We start from the raw sequence: 18,903 nt of genomic DNA, 5'->3' as shown, positions 1-18,903 counted from the left end.
ATCAAGGCTTGTTGTCCTCCCTTTTGTTTCTTGTGATTGCCTCCTTGATCCTTTGTATTGTACATTGACCTATCATGGTTACAGATAGTCAACTGCAGATCTACTTATCCTTGTCTATGGTATCTTAAGCTATCCAATATGTTTTGTATTCGGGTGCCTTATTTTCTACGAAGGCTTTTCTATTGTGCCTTATATCCCACAAAGGCTATGGAATTGTGTGCTCCTTCCTCACCTTGAGCCACCTTTCTTGTACTAACCACTTCTCATTTTTCCATTGCAGCATAATGCATTTGTATTGAAGCAAAAGACTAAGGAGCAATAAAAAATATTGTTAAAGAAAGGTTGTGCAAGCTGCATGATCTGAAAGGTTGTGCTTCATGTGACCAATTGCCCATCATGCATAAAAGGTCTATTTACTAATCATGGGGCAATTAATTTCATCATTGGTACACCATGTGCTCTCTCTCTCTCTCTCTCAACCTCTCAACCTCTTTTCTTGGAAATCTTGAAGCCTTTTTAGGTTTTGAACCTTGTAGCTTCAAATCAGCACGTGGACAGACAAGCCGGCATCTTGATGTCACAAAGAAAACGCCAGTTTGCACAAAATTTTCTATCTATTTCCTGGCCGTTCCATGTTCCGTCGGGTTTGTTTCTGCTGCAGGCTCGCTTGCCACTCCTTTCTTGACGCTTCCAAGTTCCTCTCTCTATGAAGTCGGCCATTTCTTCAGCAGCTTATATCCAATGTACCATGTCAAGCGCCAGCTGATCTCTTGCGAAGCTTTCCATTAAGGCTTCCCTACGTCTCCTTGTCTCTTCTCTCATGTCCATATTAACCAGGAGCGCCACCACCACTCATTTATAGGCAATGGCCGATCTGCATTGGCTCTCCACCCAGAAAGATGAGGGTAGTTTCGGAAGCTTTGAATGAGCTAGCGATGGCGGTGACTGACATCAGCGGGGGTAGGCTCTACCAGCATTTGTTGCGCCCACAGGAGAGCCAGCTATCTGGTATTGCCGAAATGCAGAATCCGTATCGGGGATGGCTTGCAGGAAAGGTAGAGAAAGCAGTGGAGAAGGCATTGCAGTATCAAGAGCTGAAGACTATACTTGAAGGCTATGCCATTTCAAGAAAGTGGGCATTGCCTCGAATCTGTGAAGAGAGGCGCCTTGTTACCATGAAGATACACTCCATTTTGCTTCAATGGAGGCCTGATTTCTCTGTGCAATGGGGGCATAAAGTTCGTAGCGCCTTGCCTATCTTAGAAACCGCCTTCTCCCTTATGGCCTGCTGCATCGAGGACTACTCTCAGCCTTTGCTTATTGAACCCCGCTTGAAGAAGGTGCTTGGCCTCCTTGAGTCCATTCCTTGTCAGAGCTCATCCCAGCAGAGCCTGACAACGCTTTTCAACAGCTTCCAGCATTGCGATCTCAGACCCCATAGCTCTTCCCAACATGCTGCAGGAGAGGCTTATGATTGCGGAAATTGCCTTTCTGTTGAAGAAGAAGGAATGGAAAGCAAGAGGAGGGAGGCTTGCCAACATGCAGGTTTGAGCATCAGTAACGGTGATAAAGAAAGCTCGGCTGAAAGGGAGCAGAAGACTTTACCTCTTTGCAGCTTTTGCTTGCAGTTTGAAAGACCCCTTGGAAGATCAGATGTCAAAACTCAGGAAGGTTGCTTTTGCAGGCCTTTGGCTACAGAGGAGCATGATGATGATTCTCTAGAGTGGAGCAAGGCCAACCTGCACTCGAGAGGCACTGTGGCAACACTCATGGCGTCTGAATTGAGGTCCTCTAGAAAAGAAGAAGCTAATCAAGCACTGCTAAACGCCATGGCCTCTCAAGATGTTCAAGTTCTGGAAGACAACTGGAATAAGCACGGCAAGTTCGCAAGCAAGTGGATCGTGAAGACGATCGTGGAGTTGCGGAAGAAGAGCAGCAAAAAGAAGAAAAGAGACCAGGCGCTTTGCATCAAGAAGGTTGTTGATAGGCTTATGCATGCTAGTGCGGCAGCAGAGAAGGGTCTGAATGCATCTCAAATAAAGAGGAGCAGCAGCAGCAAGGGCATTCTTGGTTTCCTGAGGATTTCTTGTCATACAGTACCTGTTTCGGAAGAGAGTACTGTTTTAGCCTTCACTGCGACCCACTCTTCAAATCGTTTGGAAGCTTCGGACATGGGTGCTTGCTGTCTTTTACGCACGCATTCAAAGCATGGAGGAGGCCATGGCCAGAACAAGCAGATTTATGTGACACAAGCACATTCATCGATGCCTTGCTCAATAGCAGAGAATGGTAGAGATCGCAACACCACTGAAAGCTCTTATACTAACCACCATGATGTCCACAATGGAGAAAGCCAAGGGGGCTCAGGAATAGGGTCTTCTTCATGTAACTTCTCAGGTGAAACAGATAAGCCTGGAGGTGTCCCGGTGTGCCACATTGATGATGGTGAAGCTAATTCTTTTGGAAGCCATGGACGTCTTGATGCGCCATCACACCACAGGCGACCTTTTATTGATGGCAGTCTTGCTGCGCAATCAGAGCCAGTACACGACAGGCACCAACCTTTTATTGATGGCAATGGTGCCCATGCAGAGTCAAGGATAGCAGCAGCTTGCATCCACAGTCAAGAGGATGACATGGAATTAAGTATGGTAGATTGCGGGCATATTCAAGATGGTAATGCAACATCTGCAGAGGAGGATGAAGCGAATAAGGACCTGGACGGCCATCCCAATGTGTCGCGGAGTTATCCTGAGGATAAGGACAGACAAGGCCAGGTAAGTACTGCAAGAAGTAGTCCGAGGGCAGGAAGGGAAGACCCATCAAATGGTTCACAAGAGCAAACAGGCATTTTGTGCAATGATGGTAGGGAGATGCGCCGGGACGAGCTAGAGCCATTTGCTGATACTGGTGTTTGTTTAGTTGAAGATAATGAGGATCGAGAAACACCATTACATATGCTACCAGCTGAAGAAAGCAGAGGTGAAGAAAGGCAAGAAGGTGGGACGAGGAGAGTAAGGGTGCCTCTGAGCAGCTTGTTAGCAGAGAGAGAAGATTGGGGTAGAAGAAACCCTACTGTAAGGTCGTGTTCTTCGCGCGCAAACGGTGGTGTTTGGGATGCATGGGAGGAGCCAAGTGAGGCCCTTGATCCCTTGTGTTGTGTGTGCATGATTGGCTTGAGGGGAGCTGCCTTTACACCATGTGGCCATACTTTCTGCAGGAAATGCAGCCGAGAGCTATGGAAGGCCAGAGGCACATGCCCTATGTGCAACAAACTCATCACTAGCATTCTTGATATATTCTAGGAAGCTCTGATTGTGAATGTCGGCATCAATATTGTGAGCTTCAATTTTGTTGAGCAATGCTACAGAGTAGACTTTGCATAATTACCCTTATCTTTCCTACTGTAAGGCTTTGTATAGTTCTTTGAAAATACAGTATGGGTACATTGGTTATGTAGTAAAACTCTCGTTATGTGATTTTTAAGCGTTAGTTCATGTGGTCAGTATACCTTAATGAGATTCTTATTCTTAGGCCTCCAATAACCTTAACACCATAAAAGAGAACAAAAAAAAATGTGAATGAATAATTCTCGATGGTAGCATGTAAGTAAGGATAATCTTTTAAATTTTGTCAAATTGATTTAGGTCTTGTAATATTAAAAACTAGCTTGTCATATCGGAATTACAAATATTATGCTAGCAATGTTGGTGCCTGATACATTTAACAAACTCTCTATTTGTCCATTAACTACATAAAAAAAGATGAGGTTCTAGTTGAATGATGTGCCATGCGGTTGAATATCACATTTGCCCCCCCACTCCCCTCCAATTTTTGCTCATGACGTGTCAAGCTCTCCTACTCTCTCGAGTCTCATGTTCAGGGTGCGGGGGCCGGGGGAGAGAGAGAGAGAGAGAGAGAGAGAGACTCTTTTGCATTTCGCAAGGGAGTCTCAGCTGGACCGTAGGAGGCTAGATGAGGGTCTTGTAGGGCAACACAACAAGCGAAAGCAAGCAATAGAAGAGACACTAGAGGAAAGAGGACAATACAATGGTGGTCCACGACAGGTCAAGTGGGAGTGCTATAGTGTGGATGGTAGTTCCATGGATATAGCAAAAGCAGTTTTCGTCTCCAAGGTACTTGCAGATTGGGAGAAAAGGGTGCAAGCATAATCGAGAGACGAGTGGGCGAGCTTGGCGCTGTTATGATGATGTGCGTCCATAGACGGAAACTTAAAGAAGATACCACTTCTCGGGTGTTATCAGCTTTTAGACAAATTGTTAGCACTTGTTGCTGAATTGGCATGCTGATAGAGTTGTGCTCGCAGGCTACCCTGGTTGAGACATATGCCTAATGTGGTGATTTGGCAATGCTTGGTTGACAATAATTGAGCTCAACAGCAATGCTTTGGTAGAGATGTAAGCCAAATGTAGAGTTGGGCAATGCCCTAGTTGATATGCATGCCAAATATGGTACACTTAAGAGAGCAACAAGTGCTTGAGGAGGAGTGTGAGATATGCCCAATACGGCAGTAGCAAAGAGCCATCGGGTTGCTTTTATTAACAACACAATATATGCTTAACAATGTGTGGTTGATATGTAAGCCAATTGGGGTGTTCTCCAGAATGCTTTGGTTGATAAGCATGTCAAACGCGGTGTGCTTCAAAAAGCACAAACGTGCTTGAGGAGCTTTGGTTGCGGTATATGTCCATGTTGGCTTGGGCAAGCGGAGCTATAGGAGAAAAATGTTGTGCTTAAGCATTGCTTTGGTCAACATGTGGTTCACTTGAGGAGCTCAAGAACATGGCCGCCCAATCTATGAAGCCCATGGAAGAGTGATGCCCAAGGTAACTTAAGTTGGAAGGAGTTAAAAGTGTAAATGAAGGGGAAAGTAGAGGAGGGCATGGCGTGAAGCAGCGAACGACGTAGAACGCAGGGAAAGAGTGGCTTGTACCGGCCTCGGACGGTGGCGACCAAGAAGAGAGAGTTTCTTAGCATGCGGGGGCGCAACATTCTGGTCCTGCTCTCAGTGGATTTCATGTAGGTCAAAAGCCTTCTTTGCCACATCATCAAAGCCGTGCTATGTGTACAGTCACGACATCGTGATTGATGGGCAGGAGGCAAAAAGAGGAGAAGGGGAAGATAAGGGGGGACTGTTGTGAAAAGAAAAGGGTCACAGAGCGTATGACGAGGGTGATACGAAGCAGGCAAGGGAGAGGACTTGCTCCCTCTCTTTTAGGTTGCGCACTTGCAGCTGTTCCGATGGCTAACCGATTGAGGGTGAATGAAGGCCATCTGTCGGAAGCTTGCGCACATGCTCCAACTCCGGCCGTCATCGCGACGCAGGTCAACGCTTTTTGTTGAGCTGTCTTGTGCCACAACCAATACCAACGCTTTGCTCCAAGGAAACGGCTCCTCGTCGGGTGTGACCGTTAAGGCTCGTCTACTGACGTCTCGGTGGTGCGGGTGAGAGCCCCGGTAGCTAAGTGCAGGGGCGTGGTGGGGTTCTAGTGGGCTTCATGCACATTTGGGTCGGAGGCTGCCGACTGGTGCCTTGCATGTGCGCAAGCTATCTCTCTCGACTAAGCTCGGCGCGGAAGCTCTATCTCGACGTGAAGGGGAGCATCAAGGATGATTTAGAAGGGAGATAGTGTGGAGATACGAGGTGAAGGGGGTTTCAAGGAGTAAACAAGCTAAGGAGAGGGGTCCGCGATTCTCTCTCTCTCGATTGAGGAAGTAAGCAATCAAAGGAGAGAAGCTCAAGCTCTTGCTCTCTCTCTCTCTCTCTCTCTCTCTCTCTCTCTCCTTAAAGAAGCAAGCAAAGGAGAAAAAGCTCGACATCGAGGTCGCTCTCGCTCTCCATTGTGACACAGAAGAAGGCTATGGGCAATGGGGGATCTCGGCTCTCTTTCTCTCGATGTAGGCAAATGAGCACCAGTTTTAAGCCCTAATAACTTGCATACTAACGCGGATAAGCTTTCAAGGTGTAACAAGGGTTGATTTTTGCTCTCTCAGACAGATTTTTGGGAGGATCAAGCTCCCACAAGCTCGAGAGTTGCTCTAGCAGTGTCGTTAACTGCCAACATTTGTAATCCAATTTCACTCTGGTAAACCATTCGCAGCTTAAAACATTCAAGATGTTAATTTTAAGCATTACAAGTGTCATTTAAGTAATTTTCTTGGTATTGTGCATCTTATCTCTCTTATTTTCCACAACGAGCAGCCCGGTGCTGACTCGGCTCACCTCATGGACCCATTTGGGTCCAACATCTTTGGTGAACCTGACGCGAAACTGAGCCGTCGGGGTGGGAATTTTTTTGCAGAGAAGGATGACTACACCATAAGAGGCGGCAATACGACAAATGATGCAACAATTTGCTACTTACATGCAATAACATCAGACTGCACAACAACAATATAATCTGCATGAGCCGATACAATAATCTCGACAAGTAGTTGCAAAAAAAATTATAGTGGTTCGAAGGTTGAGATGTTTCAAATTTCTGTCAGATTTATGAACAATCTATGGATGATAATGGGATTGATGATTGTGAAGCATTTGAAGGGTTTCACTTGATTGTCGTGTCCGAACTTAGGGCTCAAATTGGGGAGATACAGACTAGGAGCAAACTGGCAAGGTTTTAAGAAGGCATTACAGGAGGAGTATTTCCTTAAAGATTCTCAGAGGGTAACTAAACAAAGTTTTATGAAATGGATCCAACAAAAGAATAAGGACTTATCTTCACGAGAACTACTACAAGGATTTGGAAAAAAAAATGAGCAGTTATCTATAGGAGAGCAAGGGTCCTTGAAATCGGAACGACTAGAGCTATTTGTCCAAGCTGCTGATGCATGGCTTCAATAGAGTTTGGTGCAGTTAGTTGAAGATTCAACATATGAATTGGGCTTAACATCTGATTAGAAGTTGGTTTTTGAAGCAGTCAACATGATTGTGAAGTGGCAGATGAGGGTGGATAAGCTGGTTGTGGTCGATTCCATGGAGACAACAGATGAAGAAATTAAGCAGAAGTCGGCTCCTTTGGGAATCAAAAATTAGAGGAGCCGGTTCTTGATGAGTTGATAAAAGGTATACAAGAATTGAATTTGAATTTAAAAGCAATTAAACTTGAAGGGGTAAGCACAAACGGTTCCACTTCAGAGCCCAGGCAATGTCCTCTACGCAGAGATTGGGATGACCACTACATGTGGCGCAATCGTAAAGATCATGAACGCAAAGACTGTGAAGATTTTGATAAATCATACAGAAAAATGTGGTTTTTTGGAAAGACAAGGAGGATCTGCTTCGCTTGAATTTTGGAAGGGGTGGTATGAAAAAGTTAGCAGAGGAAATACAACATAATGTTGCTCTTGTAGAAGCAACTACATATGTGTTGCATGTATACAATAAGGCAAATGATGAAGGTGCAAGAGCTAAAGGTGATTTGTAACCTTATGCTTTGAAGACAATGAAAGTAGATAAGGTGACTCATGACAAACTATGCAAGGTTGGGAACTGCATTTGAGAAACTACAGGGTGGGCTGATTCGATGGATTCTCTTCAGTGTATGCATTTATTACAAAGTCTCAAGCTAATGAAACCATAATAGAAGAGACGCGTAAAAAAGAAGAAGTGTGAGAGCCATGCCAAGGACCGTCGGCTGCACCATCTCCAATTGGATACACCACGATTATGGACATCCCTCCCGATTGAGACTGACACCAAGACAGGACTCCTCCCTCTTTGATGTCAGCTCAAGGGGGTGATAACATTCCTCACTTTTCTCTTACAAAACCTTAACCCCATAATATCTTTCCTTATCGCTTTGAAATTTCCAGTCAAAGTCATCAAACTAAATGTGAACTCAACCTTCCAGGGTCAACTGGTGGGAGTCCTCTAATTCATCTTTGGTTCAAGGTCACTGATGCTTTTTTTGCCAACTATGACCGAGCACAGCCGTCAGTATGTTCCCCTAAGATGTGTGTATTTAATAACTTAACAAAGCTCTCTATGCCATATTAGTCTGGTAATCTAGAGAACGGAACTTGAAATATAAGTATGATCTCCAATCACCTATGGTTAAAAAGAGTGCTTTCTACTCTCTCTATGCCATATTAGTCTAGTAATCTAGAGAACCGAACTTGAAATATAAGTATTATCTTCAGTCACCTATGGTTAAAGAGAGTGATTTCTACTCTCTCTATGCCATATTAGTATGGTAATCTAGAGAACGAAACTTGAAATATAAGTATGATCTCCAGTCACCTATGGTTAAAGAGAGTGCTTGCTATTCTCTCTATGTCATATTAGTCTGGTACTCTAGAGAACTTGAAACAACGGAACTTAAAATAACATTGGGTTAGTTGTTAGCAACATGGTTAGTTATAATTAATAATGAACCATAATTAGAGAGAATCAGCAAAATTACGTAGTTATTTCTTCTTCCCAAGCAAAAGGCTTGCTTATCAAAAAATGAGAGCTTAAGCATAAATTTATGTAAGCATGAAAGTAAATCACTTTCAAGCAAGTGCAATAGCATAAAAAGAACAAGAAAACATTACCTTAGTGTGTGTATGGTCTAGTCTTCTCCTTGATTTGGATGTAGTCGGCTCTTCACTTCGCTTAAAGACCACCAATTTGGCTACTTGGAATGAGAGAATGGTAAGAGGCAAAGGGGATTCAAGCTATAGAAATCTTAAGAATTAGGAGAGAGGAGAGGGAGAGTGTAGTGTGAAGAAGAAGATCAAGTTTTGATAAACTTGATTAGGGTTCTTGGCCATGGCTTCTCTTGGAGAGATGTGTGAGTGTGTATAGGGTGTGTGAAAGATGTTTGGCTTTGGCTTTCTTAAGCTTACGCTCAAGTTTGCACCTTGAGAAAATGAAGGAGAGAAAGTGAAAAATGAGAAGAGAAACCCTTTTTTGATAGCTTATTTTCCTTATTTTGATAACTTATCTTTCTTTGTAGATAACTTATCTTACTTATCAAAACTTTCTCAACAAGCTACTTACTCACCTTATCCTTATCTTCTCCTTTTCTCCTTTATCTTTTTTTTTCCCTTTTTTCTTATCTTATCTTTTCCTTTATGCTAATTTTTTTCTCAAAATGAAAAGCTAATTTCCTATGCATTGGTTATGTCCATGTTCCCATGGCATAAGCCGGAAGTGTCTCGTGAGTATACTTTAGTGCTTAAATTGAGCCCAAATTTTCTCGAACATTTTTTTTTCTTTTTATTATTTTCTTTTTCTTTTTCATCTTTTAAGTCAATGGTTTAGATGTGTTGGCTTGCATAAGTAACTAGGAGGCCCTTACATGAAGATACTGCAAGAACATCAAAAAGAGCTACCAAATCTATCAGTAAGCAAGACGAGGGGCCTACTCTCAAAGTGGTATGGAAGAGGCACCAAAAGATAAGAAGCAAGGTAAGCCTAAGACCCAAGAGACCTTCTTATAAATTGAAGTCTGATATTGAATTGGCTACAAATCTGAAGAAGGTTTTTGAAGAGCGCATTCCCAATAGCAAGGTGAAGCTCATGTTGGGTGAGATCTTGGGAATTGCCAAGCGTGAGTTTCATGAGGATATTATTGACATTATCAAGAGGGAATGCTAGATACCAAGTGAGCAAGAACCTGATGTAGCTAAGAGCCAAATGTTTCATCACATTGACTCAATTTTGGATGCTTATGAAGAGGCATTTGAAGATGAAAATCAAAGAATGCGATGGTGTCAAATCCAATTATATCTGAGGTAAGACATGTGGAATTTTATAAAGATGGAGATAAGGAAATTGTGCTCAAGAGTAAATTTTCTAGGACTCATTGTGCTAGAGAAACAATAGAAACCATTGTGAAGCTTATGGACATTGAAGATCCAGTCTTTGCACTTGTGGACCATGGGTCAAAAATTAATCCTATGGTAAAGACCTTGCATCAGAAGGGGAAATGGCATATTGATGTGGACCACAATTTGGAAAATTCAAACTGCCAACATACTTTCAGAAAATCTTTATGGTGCATGTGCAAATGTTAAAGTAACTATTGGGGATATTTGTGATGCACAAGACTTTTTTATGCAAGAGCATTCCTCCTAGCCACTCATATTGGGACAGCCATACATTATGGTTGTACGCATGGAAACAAAGGTGTTAGATGTGGATCAGCCTATGCAAGGATCCAGAGCAGGGATAGTAAAAGGGTTGTTCAATTTTTGACTGTGTGTGTTGATCATGCCCAAAAAAAAAGATAGCCTATGTGATCATCCATTGCCAAAGATACACAAAGAATTTGAAAAATAGAGGTTTTCACAGGATTTTCTTGGGGTGCCACTATAGAGCGGGACTATGGTGGTATGAAGGAGGGAAAGTTATCACAAAGAGAGACTTTCTCTTTGGATTTTTTGGGATTAACATCTGAGGGTTCAAGTCAAACACAAGAAGCTTAATGAGCTACCTAAATGGGAAAGCAATATGTTTCAAGTACTCAAAGTGAATTGCAGGTATGTGATAATCTTGAAGCAAATGATGTTATTTTTGAAATCTTTGAAGAGGTTTCTTATGTGGATACTATGTTAGAACTAGAGGAGATCAAGGAGTACAGGTTACAAAGTGGAACTGACATTTTAAAATTGCATTTAATAGACATGTATGAATAATTAGATATATATGAGGCACTTACACATATAAAAGAGGATTTGCATGAAGCAACCGAAGTCTAGGTAGAGACAAATTATAAATTTGTTGCAAAGAAGGTGAGGTCAGTGGCTACACCTTTGCAAGAAGGAAGTGATGGAGTGATAGAGAAAGCTTCTCAATAGCTTATGCTGAGAGATCCAAAGACACTGGGCATAAATTCACTGAAGAGACATTGGAGCAGCTAAAGATTGGGGAGGACGATTTTCTTATTGAAGAGGAGATCAAATCCTTTCAAGAGATGCTTGGATATCATGGTACCACCTTTGTTTTTGAGTCAGGTGATATTGGGGTGCATATCCACATGTTGTTTCTCTTATGGTTATATTTATTGTTCCTCACATGCCATAGAGTTTATTTCCTATCCTAGTACCTAAAGCTCACTTGCCAAAGCTTATACATTTTCTCAATGAGAAGATATAGATGGGCATTTTGGAACCATCGTGTGCACCATACTTCAATCGGTGGTTCATTGTTCCAAAGAAGAATGGTATCCTAAGGTTCATTCAGGACATGCAACCAGTCAATAAGGTAACAACTGCAATGTAGGTACAAGTCCAATTGTGGATGAGTTTGTTGAAGCCTTTGCAGGTAGATGTATCTACTCTATGGGTAATCTCTACTCGAGATACGACTAGTTTCAGCTTGCTTTGGAGAGCAAGGATCTTACTTTGATGCGTACACCTATGGGTTTGGTAAGGATGTGCACTCTACCACAGAGTGCTACTAACTTTGTAGCTCATATCAAGAATAAGGTATTGAAGGATTTTATTCTTCATGTAACTATGCCTCTCATTGATGATTTGTCAATCAAAGGATGTGAAGAAGGGTTCAAAGATGAGATAAAATATCAAAGCGTGTGCCGACGGTTTGTTGCCCAACATATTGCTGACTGTGATGCCATTTTATCCAGGCTTGAAGAAGTTAACTTGACACTTTCATGTCAAAAATCAACTCTTGGTGCTAAAGAGACATTTTTGGTGCTAAAGAGATTTTATTCGTGGGACATATGTGTGGTCCAGATGGAGGACGGCCGAGTCCAACTAAAGTGGAAGCTATACAAAAGATGAAAGAGACGTGCACATCAGTTACTGAGGTTGAAAGGTTTTGGGTGCACGCGTATTTTATTTTATTTGGTTGCCACACTTTGCTCATGTTGTAGATGTGCTTTATCAATTGCTAAGGAAGGGCAAAAGGTTTGTATGGAAAGAAATTCATACAAAGGCCATCAAAAGATTGTATAAAATGCTTCTCAAGGCTCCTCCCTTGAGGAAGGTTGACTATTAATGTGGAAGGAAAGTGATCTTAACCATTTACACTAGCTTGAGAGGTATTGGGGAGGCTATAGGTCAAGATGATGAAGATGGTCACAGGCATGCAGTTTGATTTGGGGCAAAATTTATTAATTCTCGCCTTCCTTAATGTTTTATTTTTTCATATTATATGTAGACATAACTCTATTGTAGATGTGTTGTCAAAGGTCACGGGTATGAAGATGAAGCTTACCACCAGTGATGATGTGAGTTTAAAGTTCTACACCTCTTCTCATTTGCATGCAAGCTGTGGTACTCTTGTTCGTGTTTTTGAATTATTTTTTTGTGAAGAGATGTACGAGAATGGCTTTTGATAGGCCGCTACCTTGGCACTCTTACGAGACAAGAGGGATGGAGGGATCAAGAGTACAAGAGGATCAGGAACAAGCCTTTTGGCTACTTTTTAAGACATGGTCATTTATGAAAGCAGCCAAAGCAATCAAGAGGGGTATCAGATGGGGTTGTTTGTGATAAAAGAACTCAACAGCAGGTGATTAAAGAATTTCATGAAGGTTTATGGGTTGGACACAGAGGGGTATGAGCAACTTTTGTCAAAATCAAAGACCTCTATTGGTGGAAAGGAATGTGATGTTGCCCAGTTTGTGGAGACTTGTTTAGTATGCCAGCAATATTCTAATGTACGGCATCAAGATGGATAACATCCTACTTATCCACTAGCTATGCATTACAAGTGGGTAGTAATTTTAATTACAATGCTAATGGGGATTTGGCAGCAGATGAGGTATATTGTTCTTGCTAGAGAAGATCTCACTAACCAAGTTGAATGGAGAGCTTTGCAAACAAAAGCTACAAGTTTTGTCTGTAAATTTTTGTTTGAAGATGTAATTTCCAGGTATGGTTGTGTTGGTAAAATCATGTTGATAGAGGAGAGTTGGATGCAGATGAAGATCATGAGTTCTTTGCTAGTTTGTGAATCAATATCTTGCTCCCAACCAATTTCATGTAGTTCAAAAGTCCTCTTGCCATGTCATCAAAGTCATGCCATATGCCACGTCAGTCACGGTGCCACGTCAGTCACGGTGCCGTGACTTATGGGCAGGAGGCAAAAAGGGGAGAAGGGGAAGAGAAGGGGAAGAAGGGGGAGTAATGTGAAAAGAAAAGGGTTAGAAAGAGTGCCATGAGGGTGATACAAAGCAAGCAAAGGAGAGTACTCACTCCCTTTCTCTGTCGACTAAGCTCTGTTTGGAGGCCCTATCTCGACATGAAGGGAAGCATCAAGGATGATGTAGAAAGGAGATAGCGTGGAGATGGGAGGTGAAGGGGGTCTTGAGGAATAAGCAAGCTAAGGAGAGGGGTCGTCAATTCTCTCTCTCTCTCTCTCTCTCTCTCTCTCTCTCTCTCTCTCTCTCTCTCTCTCTCTCTCTCTCTCTCTCTCTCTCTCTCTCTCTCTCTCTCTCCCCCCCCCCCCCCCCTTAAAGAAGCAAGCAAAGGAGAAAAAGCTCGGCATTGAGATTGCTCTCTCTCTCTCTCTCTCTCTCTCTCTCTCTCTCTCTCTCTCTCTCTCTCTCTCTCTCTCTCTCTCTCTCTCTCTCTCTCTCTCTCTCTCTCTCTCTCTCTCTCTCTCTCTCTCTCTCTATCGTGACACAAAAGAAAGCTATGGGCAATGGGGGATCTCTGACCTCTTTCTCTCAATCTAGGCAAAAGAGCACTAGCTTTAAGCTCTAATAGATCACATACTAAAGTGGATAAGCTTTCAAGGTGTAATAAGGGTTGATTTTTTCTCTCGGGCGGATGTTTGGGAGAATCAAACTCTCACAAGATCGGGAGTTTCTCTAGCAGTGCCGTTAATGGCGAGTTATCCGCCAACATTTGTAATCGAATTTCACTCTTGTTAATCATTAGTAGCTTAAAACATTCAAGGTATCAATTTTAAGCATTCCAAGTTTCATTTAAGTATTTTGCTTGGTATTGTGCACCTATTTCTTGTTGGAATTAGAGTTGCAGGAAAACACACACAGCTTGGAGAAGACGAAGGAAGCTCAAGGCACACAACAAAGAGTGTATTACTTAGTGTGCGATGGAAACATAGATAGCCCTAGAATGATGGTTGTATATACAATGCACGAGGGGAACAAACCTCCTAAAGAGGGGAAAAATTCCCCAACGGTCTTAAGTGTGTTCACACACATCACTACCACATGTATATGGTAACAAATCCCCCCTAGAGTGATGCGGTGAACGAGAGCTAGCACTTAGTGTAAAGGGGAGTTCCATGCCCTGAGGACATGATCGGTCCACAAAGGGGAGTAAGCCCAAAGCTTTGCGGAAAGCTTCGAACTTCTCACGAGATAATGCCTTTGTGAAAAGTTCTGCAAGGTTGTCATGTATTGGCACATAAGCCAAGCTGATCCCTCCTACTGAGAGCCTCTCCCTGACATAGTGGTAATGCACCTCAATGTGCTTTGTGCAAGCATGAAAAACTGGGTTCCTCGCAACTGCCAATGCACTTTGACTGTCAGTGTAGATAGTGTTGGCAGTGTCCTGTCCAACACCCAAATCATCCATAAGGCATATAAGCCATACACACTCAACCGTAGCTATGAAGATTGTCCTGTACTCAGCCTCACAGCTGGAAGTGTCCACAGTAGGTTGCTTCTTCCTCAACCATGATATACATGAATTGCCAAGGATGAAACAAAAACCGCTTGTGGACACTTGCGTGTCAAAACAAACAGCCCAATTTGAGTTCGAAAAAGCATGTAAGTGTGGCGGAAATGATCCCCCCTTGGGATAAAACAAGCCAAGATGTAAAGTGACACTCAAGTAGCAGAAAATCCTCTTGACAGTCTGCCAATGCTTAGACCCTGGCTATGCATAAATCTGATGACTTGTGAGACTGCAATTGAATATTTGGCCTCGTGTTGCATACATAAATGAGGCATCCAACAACAGTTTGGTAAAGAGTGGCTATAGGTTTTCAATCCTCAAGTCCAAACTTGCATAACAATGTTTCTATGTAACTTTTTTGACACAAGGCAATACCACCATCACACTGCTTAAATTGTATACCCAAGTAATGATGTAACAGCCCCAAATCTTTCATCTTGAAATTAGCATTCAAATCAGCCTTAAAGAGTCAGCAATATGTCTCTCATTTGATCCAGTGATCAGCAAATCATCTACGTAAAGAACCACAGGAGACGTACATCGCCCTCACGCTTGACATACAATGTGCTTTCTGTTGGACTGTTACAAAAGCCTCGTTTGACCAAATGAGTACCAGTTTTCTCATACCAAGCACGAGGATATTGCTTCAACCCATACAAAGCCTTCTTACATCTGCACACTTTGTCCTCTTATCCTTTCTTGACAAAACCGCAAGGCTGCGTTACATAGACTTCCTAAAAAATGTCACCATTCAAGAAAGCAGCAACAATATCGGATTGACATACATCCCAACCAAAATGAGCTACCAATGCACATAGAAAATGAACATTAGTCATATGCCAAGTGGGAACAAAAGCTTCTTCCTAATCTATGCCTTTCTGTTGCGCATAGCCTTTTGCAACAAGTCGAGCCTTATGGCGATCAACCTCACTATCCGGCTTGCATTTCAAGTTGTACACCCACTTTGTACCAATGGCCTTTTTGCCAGGAGGCAAATCACATAAAGTCCATGTGTCATTTTCTATAACTGCATCATATTTTGATTGCATGGTAGCCATCCAATTTTTGAATTATGTGCTTCATCAAAAGATAGAGGTTCCTCTATATCACATAAGCTACACATAGCCAAAGCATAACAATCTGATGCATAAGAGGCATGGTAAGAACCTGAATGAGTACCACTAGACAAAGGTGCATCCAATTTACTGTCACGCAAAGTGTGCACTAGCCATTTTGGCATACCTCTAGCCTACTCATTTTCAGCCCTTTTCTCATCAAGTACATTATGTACATCTACATCATTAATAGGCTGATCTGTAACATTTTCAAAAACCTCCATAGGCTGTACATTTGCCTCATTGAAATTTACATTCGAACTTCCACCACTAACAAGAGGCAACAAAGTGTCATAAATGTTGTGTGAGCTTACATTATTGTCTCTAGTACATGACAACAAGGGATGAACAGAATCTTTCACAAACACAACATCGCGTTAGACCAAGATACGCTTTGTTTGCGGATGATACAACCTGTAACCTTTGATTTTAATACTATAACCAACAACAATACATTTGACAGCCTTATCATCCAATTTTCTACACTGTGTTTGTGGATGATACAACCTTACAACCTTTGCTTTCAATACTGTAACCAGCAAAAATACATTTGACAGCCTTATTGGAATTTTATGCACTGTGTTTGTCATGTCATGCTTCATATCGAGTAATAGATTGAAAAGCTTTCGTAGGATACGTGTTTAGTACATAAGTGTAACACATGAAGGCCTCAAGCCAAAACAAATGCGGAAAAGCTTGACTTTAGACCATACATCGTGCCATTTTCGTAAGTGACCTATTTTTCCTCTCATCAACACCATTTTTCTGAGGTGTATAAGGCACTGTACATTGGTGTTTTATCCCATGACTAGCTAGAAATGCATTAAATTCATGAGACATATACTCCCCCCCTCGATCGGAACAAAGGGTGCCCAGAGTACATTTTGAGACATTTTCAGCCATAGCCAGAACTTCGGACTTCGCATTAAGCAGAAATACCCATGCATGCTAGGAGTAATCATCAATGAAAGTCACGAAGTAAAGGTAATTGCCCAAGGACGGAGTTTGCATGGGCCCACAAACATCACTATGCACAAGCTGCAACCTACATGTTGCCCTATTTGAACCATCCTTTGGAAACTTCGAACATTGCATCTTACCAAAAATACAGCCTTCACAAACATGTTTGACAGGTGCTTCAAGAGGCGGCAAAGAAGCAACCATATCAGATTTCTGCAAACGCAGTAAATTGATAAAATTTAGATGACCAAAACGTGCATGCCAAAGTTTTGCATATGAAATAGCCTTTGAATCCACAATTGCATTTGCAAAATTCTACCCACACTTGTCATACAAAGTGAGATTATATAGCCCACGACATAAAATGCCAGATGCAAAAATTTCATCACCAAAATTAATCATGTACAGTCATCCACAAATTTTACTACAAGACCAAGTCTAGCAAGTGTAGATACAGACAAAAGATTGTTCTTAATCCCAGGTACATAAAGTGCATCAACAAGTGTAAAAGAACTGCCATTTGCAACAATAAGCACAATCTTTCCAACTCCCTGAACCGGATAAGAGGCATTGTTGGCACAAGTAACTGAATCTCGTGAGGGATAGACTCAAGAGAGGTGAACAAATCACGATGTGAGGTAATGTGCTTTGTAGCACCACTATCAAAATACCAACATGTGAATCTACAGCAACTGACATGCATGCATCATGGACAGCAGGATTATATGTACGCTCTGCACTAAAATCCCATTCTGCATAAACATCAGCATCACGGCCTCCTTTCACAGAAGACTCAACAATAACTTCATTTGTAGTGGATCGAGCATTTGCAGTGGAACCACCCTCTTTCTTCTTAGCCTCTTTGGCCTTCAACTTAGGACACTGCTTGATCAAGTGATCATTAGTTTCACAATAATGGCAACGCATCTTCGTTTTGCCCTTATCACCAAAATTTCCAAAAGAATTGTTGCCAGCAGAAGCATTAGGAATAGGTGATTTTCCACTTGCAGAAGAACCATAAGAAGTGACTGCATTGTTGTTACCACCCTTACTTTGAGCAGCAATAAAAGCATGTTCAATTGCATGTTGTCTAGTCCTATTTTTTCTGGAAAGTAACACTTGCAACAGCAATGTGCATAATGCATCAAGCTTGACAAATTTAGGATTTCCTTGGGTCATGAGTCTCCAAGTACTAGTGAAAGTCTGGTAAGAATCTGGCAAGGCATCAAGAACAGTCTGCACAAGGGAACTGTCTAAAATGACTTCACCTGCAGAAATAAGTTGCTCATTGATATCCTTGACACCAGCAAGAAAAGTGTCCATATCATCTTCCTCATGCATAATCTTCGATTACAACTCTTTACGCAGCAATGCAATTTTAGCCTCATTGTGACTTGCATAAAGACCGGCCAAAATATCCCAAGCCTGTTTGGCAGATTTTGTTGAACGAATGTGGGGAGTAATAGTGCGCTTCACAAACAACGCAATTAATGCATGATCCTGCACATCTTTTACATACCAACAAGCTTGCTCAGTTGTAGGCAAAAAAACTCTAACAACAGCAATCCTTGCAGCAAGACTTGCAACATCCTCAACATCGCTTACATCCTCAGAATCAAGACGTACATCAATGCCTGCACAATATTCCATATGCTCTTTGACACAAGAACATGTTGCATCATGTAAGCCCACATAGGGTAACTGTCCCCATCCAATCTGTCCTCAGCAGGAAACATCTTGAACACATCTGTGTTGTTGTCAGCCATGGTAAATGTTGCACCTGATGTGAAAACTGCCCAAGAAGAGGAGAAACAAAGCAAGAACAACATGCGCTATATGAAGGAGTACGAGCGGAAGTGCGACGCGAGAGAGAGTGCGAGAAGAAGAGCACGACGATATGGTGAAATCGCTCTACTGTAATGTGTAGAGCATAGTGAGTTCTTATTAGGTTTTAACAAAAGAATATGTGTACATACCTGGCGGCCCGCCCACTTACCTGGGCGACCACATTGGGCTTTATACCCCAACAACCTCCCACTTAAAGTCCAATGTGGTACTTTAAGTGTGAGAGAAGCTACTATACAAGCTAATATACAAGAGATGTAGAGAAGTGATGTACTACCCTACACCTAACTGCTTGCGAAAATGCGCAAAGCTCTATGAGGGAAGTCCTTTTGTAAGTAGATCAGCAGGATTTTCTGTG

The 18,903-nt window shown here is 42.2% G+C and overlaps 1 protein-coding gene across 1 annotated transcript; it reads left to right on the top strand.

Annotated features, from left to right (window-relative positions):
• Window positions 1–394: 394 nt before the first annotated feature.
• Window positions 395–3,465, top strand: LOC147440275 (uncharacterized). Its single transcript, XM_086483499.1, has one exon. It carries the CDS (start codon window positions 900–902, stop codon window positions 3,303–3,305), a length of 2,406 nt encoding a protein of 801 aa, XP_086339625.1. The 5' UTR covers window positions 395–899; the 3' UTR covers window positions 3,306–3,465.
• The last annotated feature ends 15,438 nt before the right edge of the window (window positions 3,466–18,903 follow it).

The sequence above is a fragment of the Adiantum capillus-veneris genome, chromosome 15, assembly GCF_014529385.1.
Source record: "Adiantum capillus-veneris isolate H3 chromosome 15, ASM1452938v2, whole genome shotgun sequence".
Taxonomy (NCBI): domain Eukaryota; kingdom Viridiplantae; phylum Streptophyta; class Polypodiopsida; order Polypodiales; family Pteridaceae; genus Adiantum; species Adiantum capillus-veneris.
This window is presented reverse-complemented; position numbering and strand designations above follow the sequence as displayed.

Bases quoted from the DNA above. Each gene is read 5' to 3' on its own strand.
- LOC147440275 (XM_086483499.1), top strand. From the start codon at position 900: ATGAGGGTAGTTTCGGAAGCTTTGAATGAGCTAGCGATGGCGGTGACT.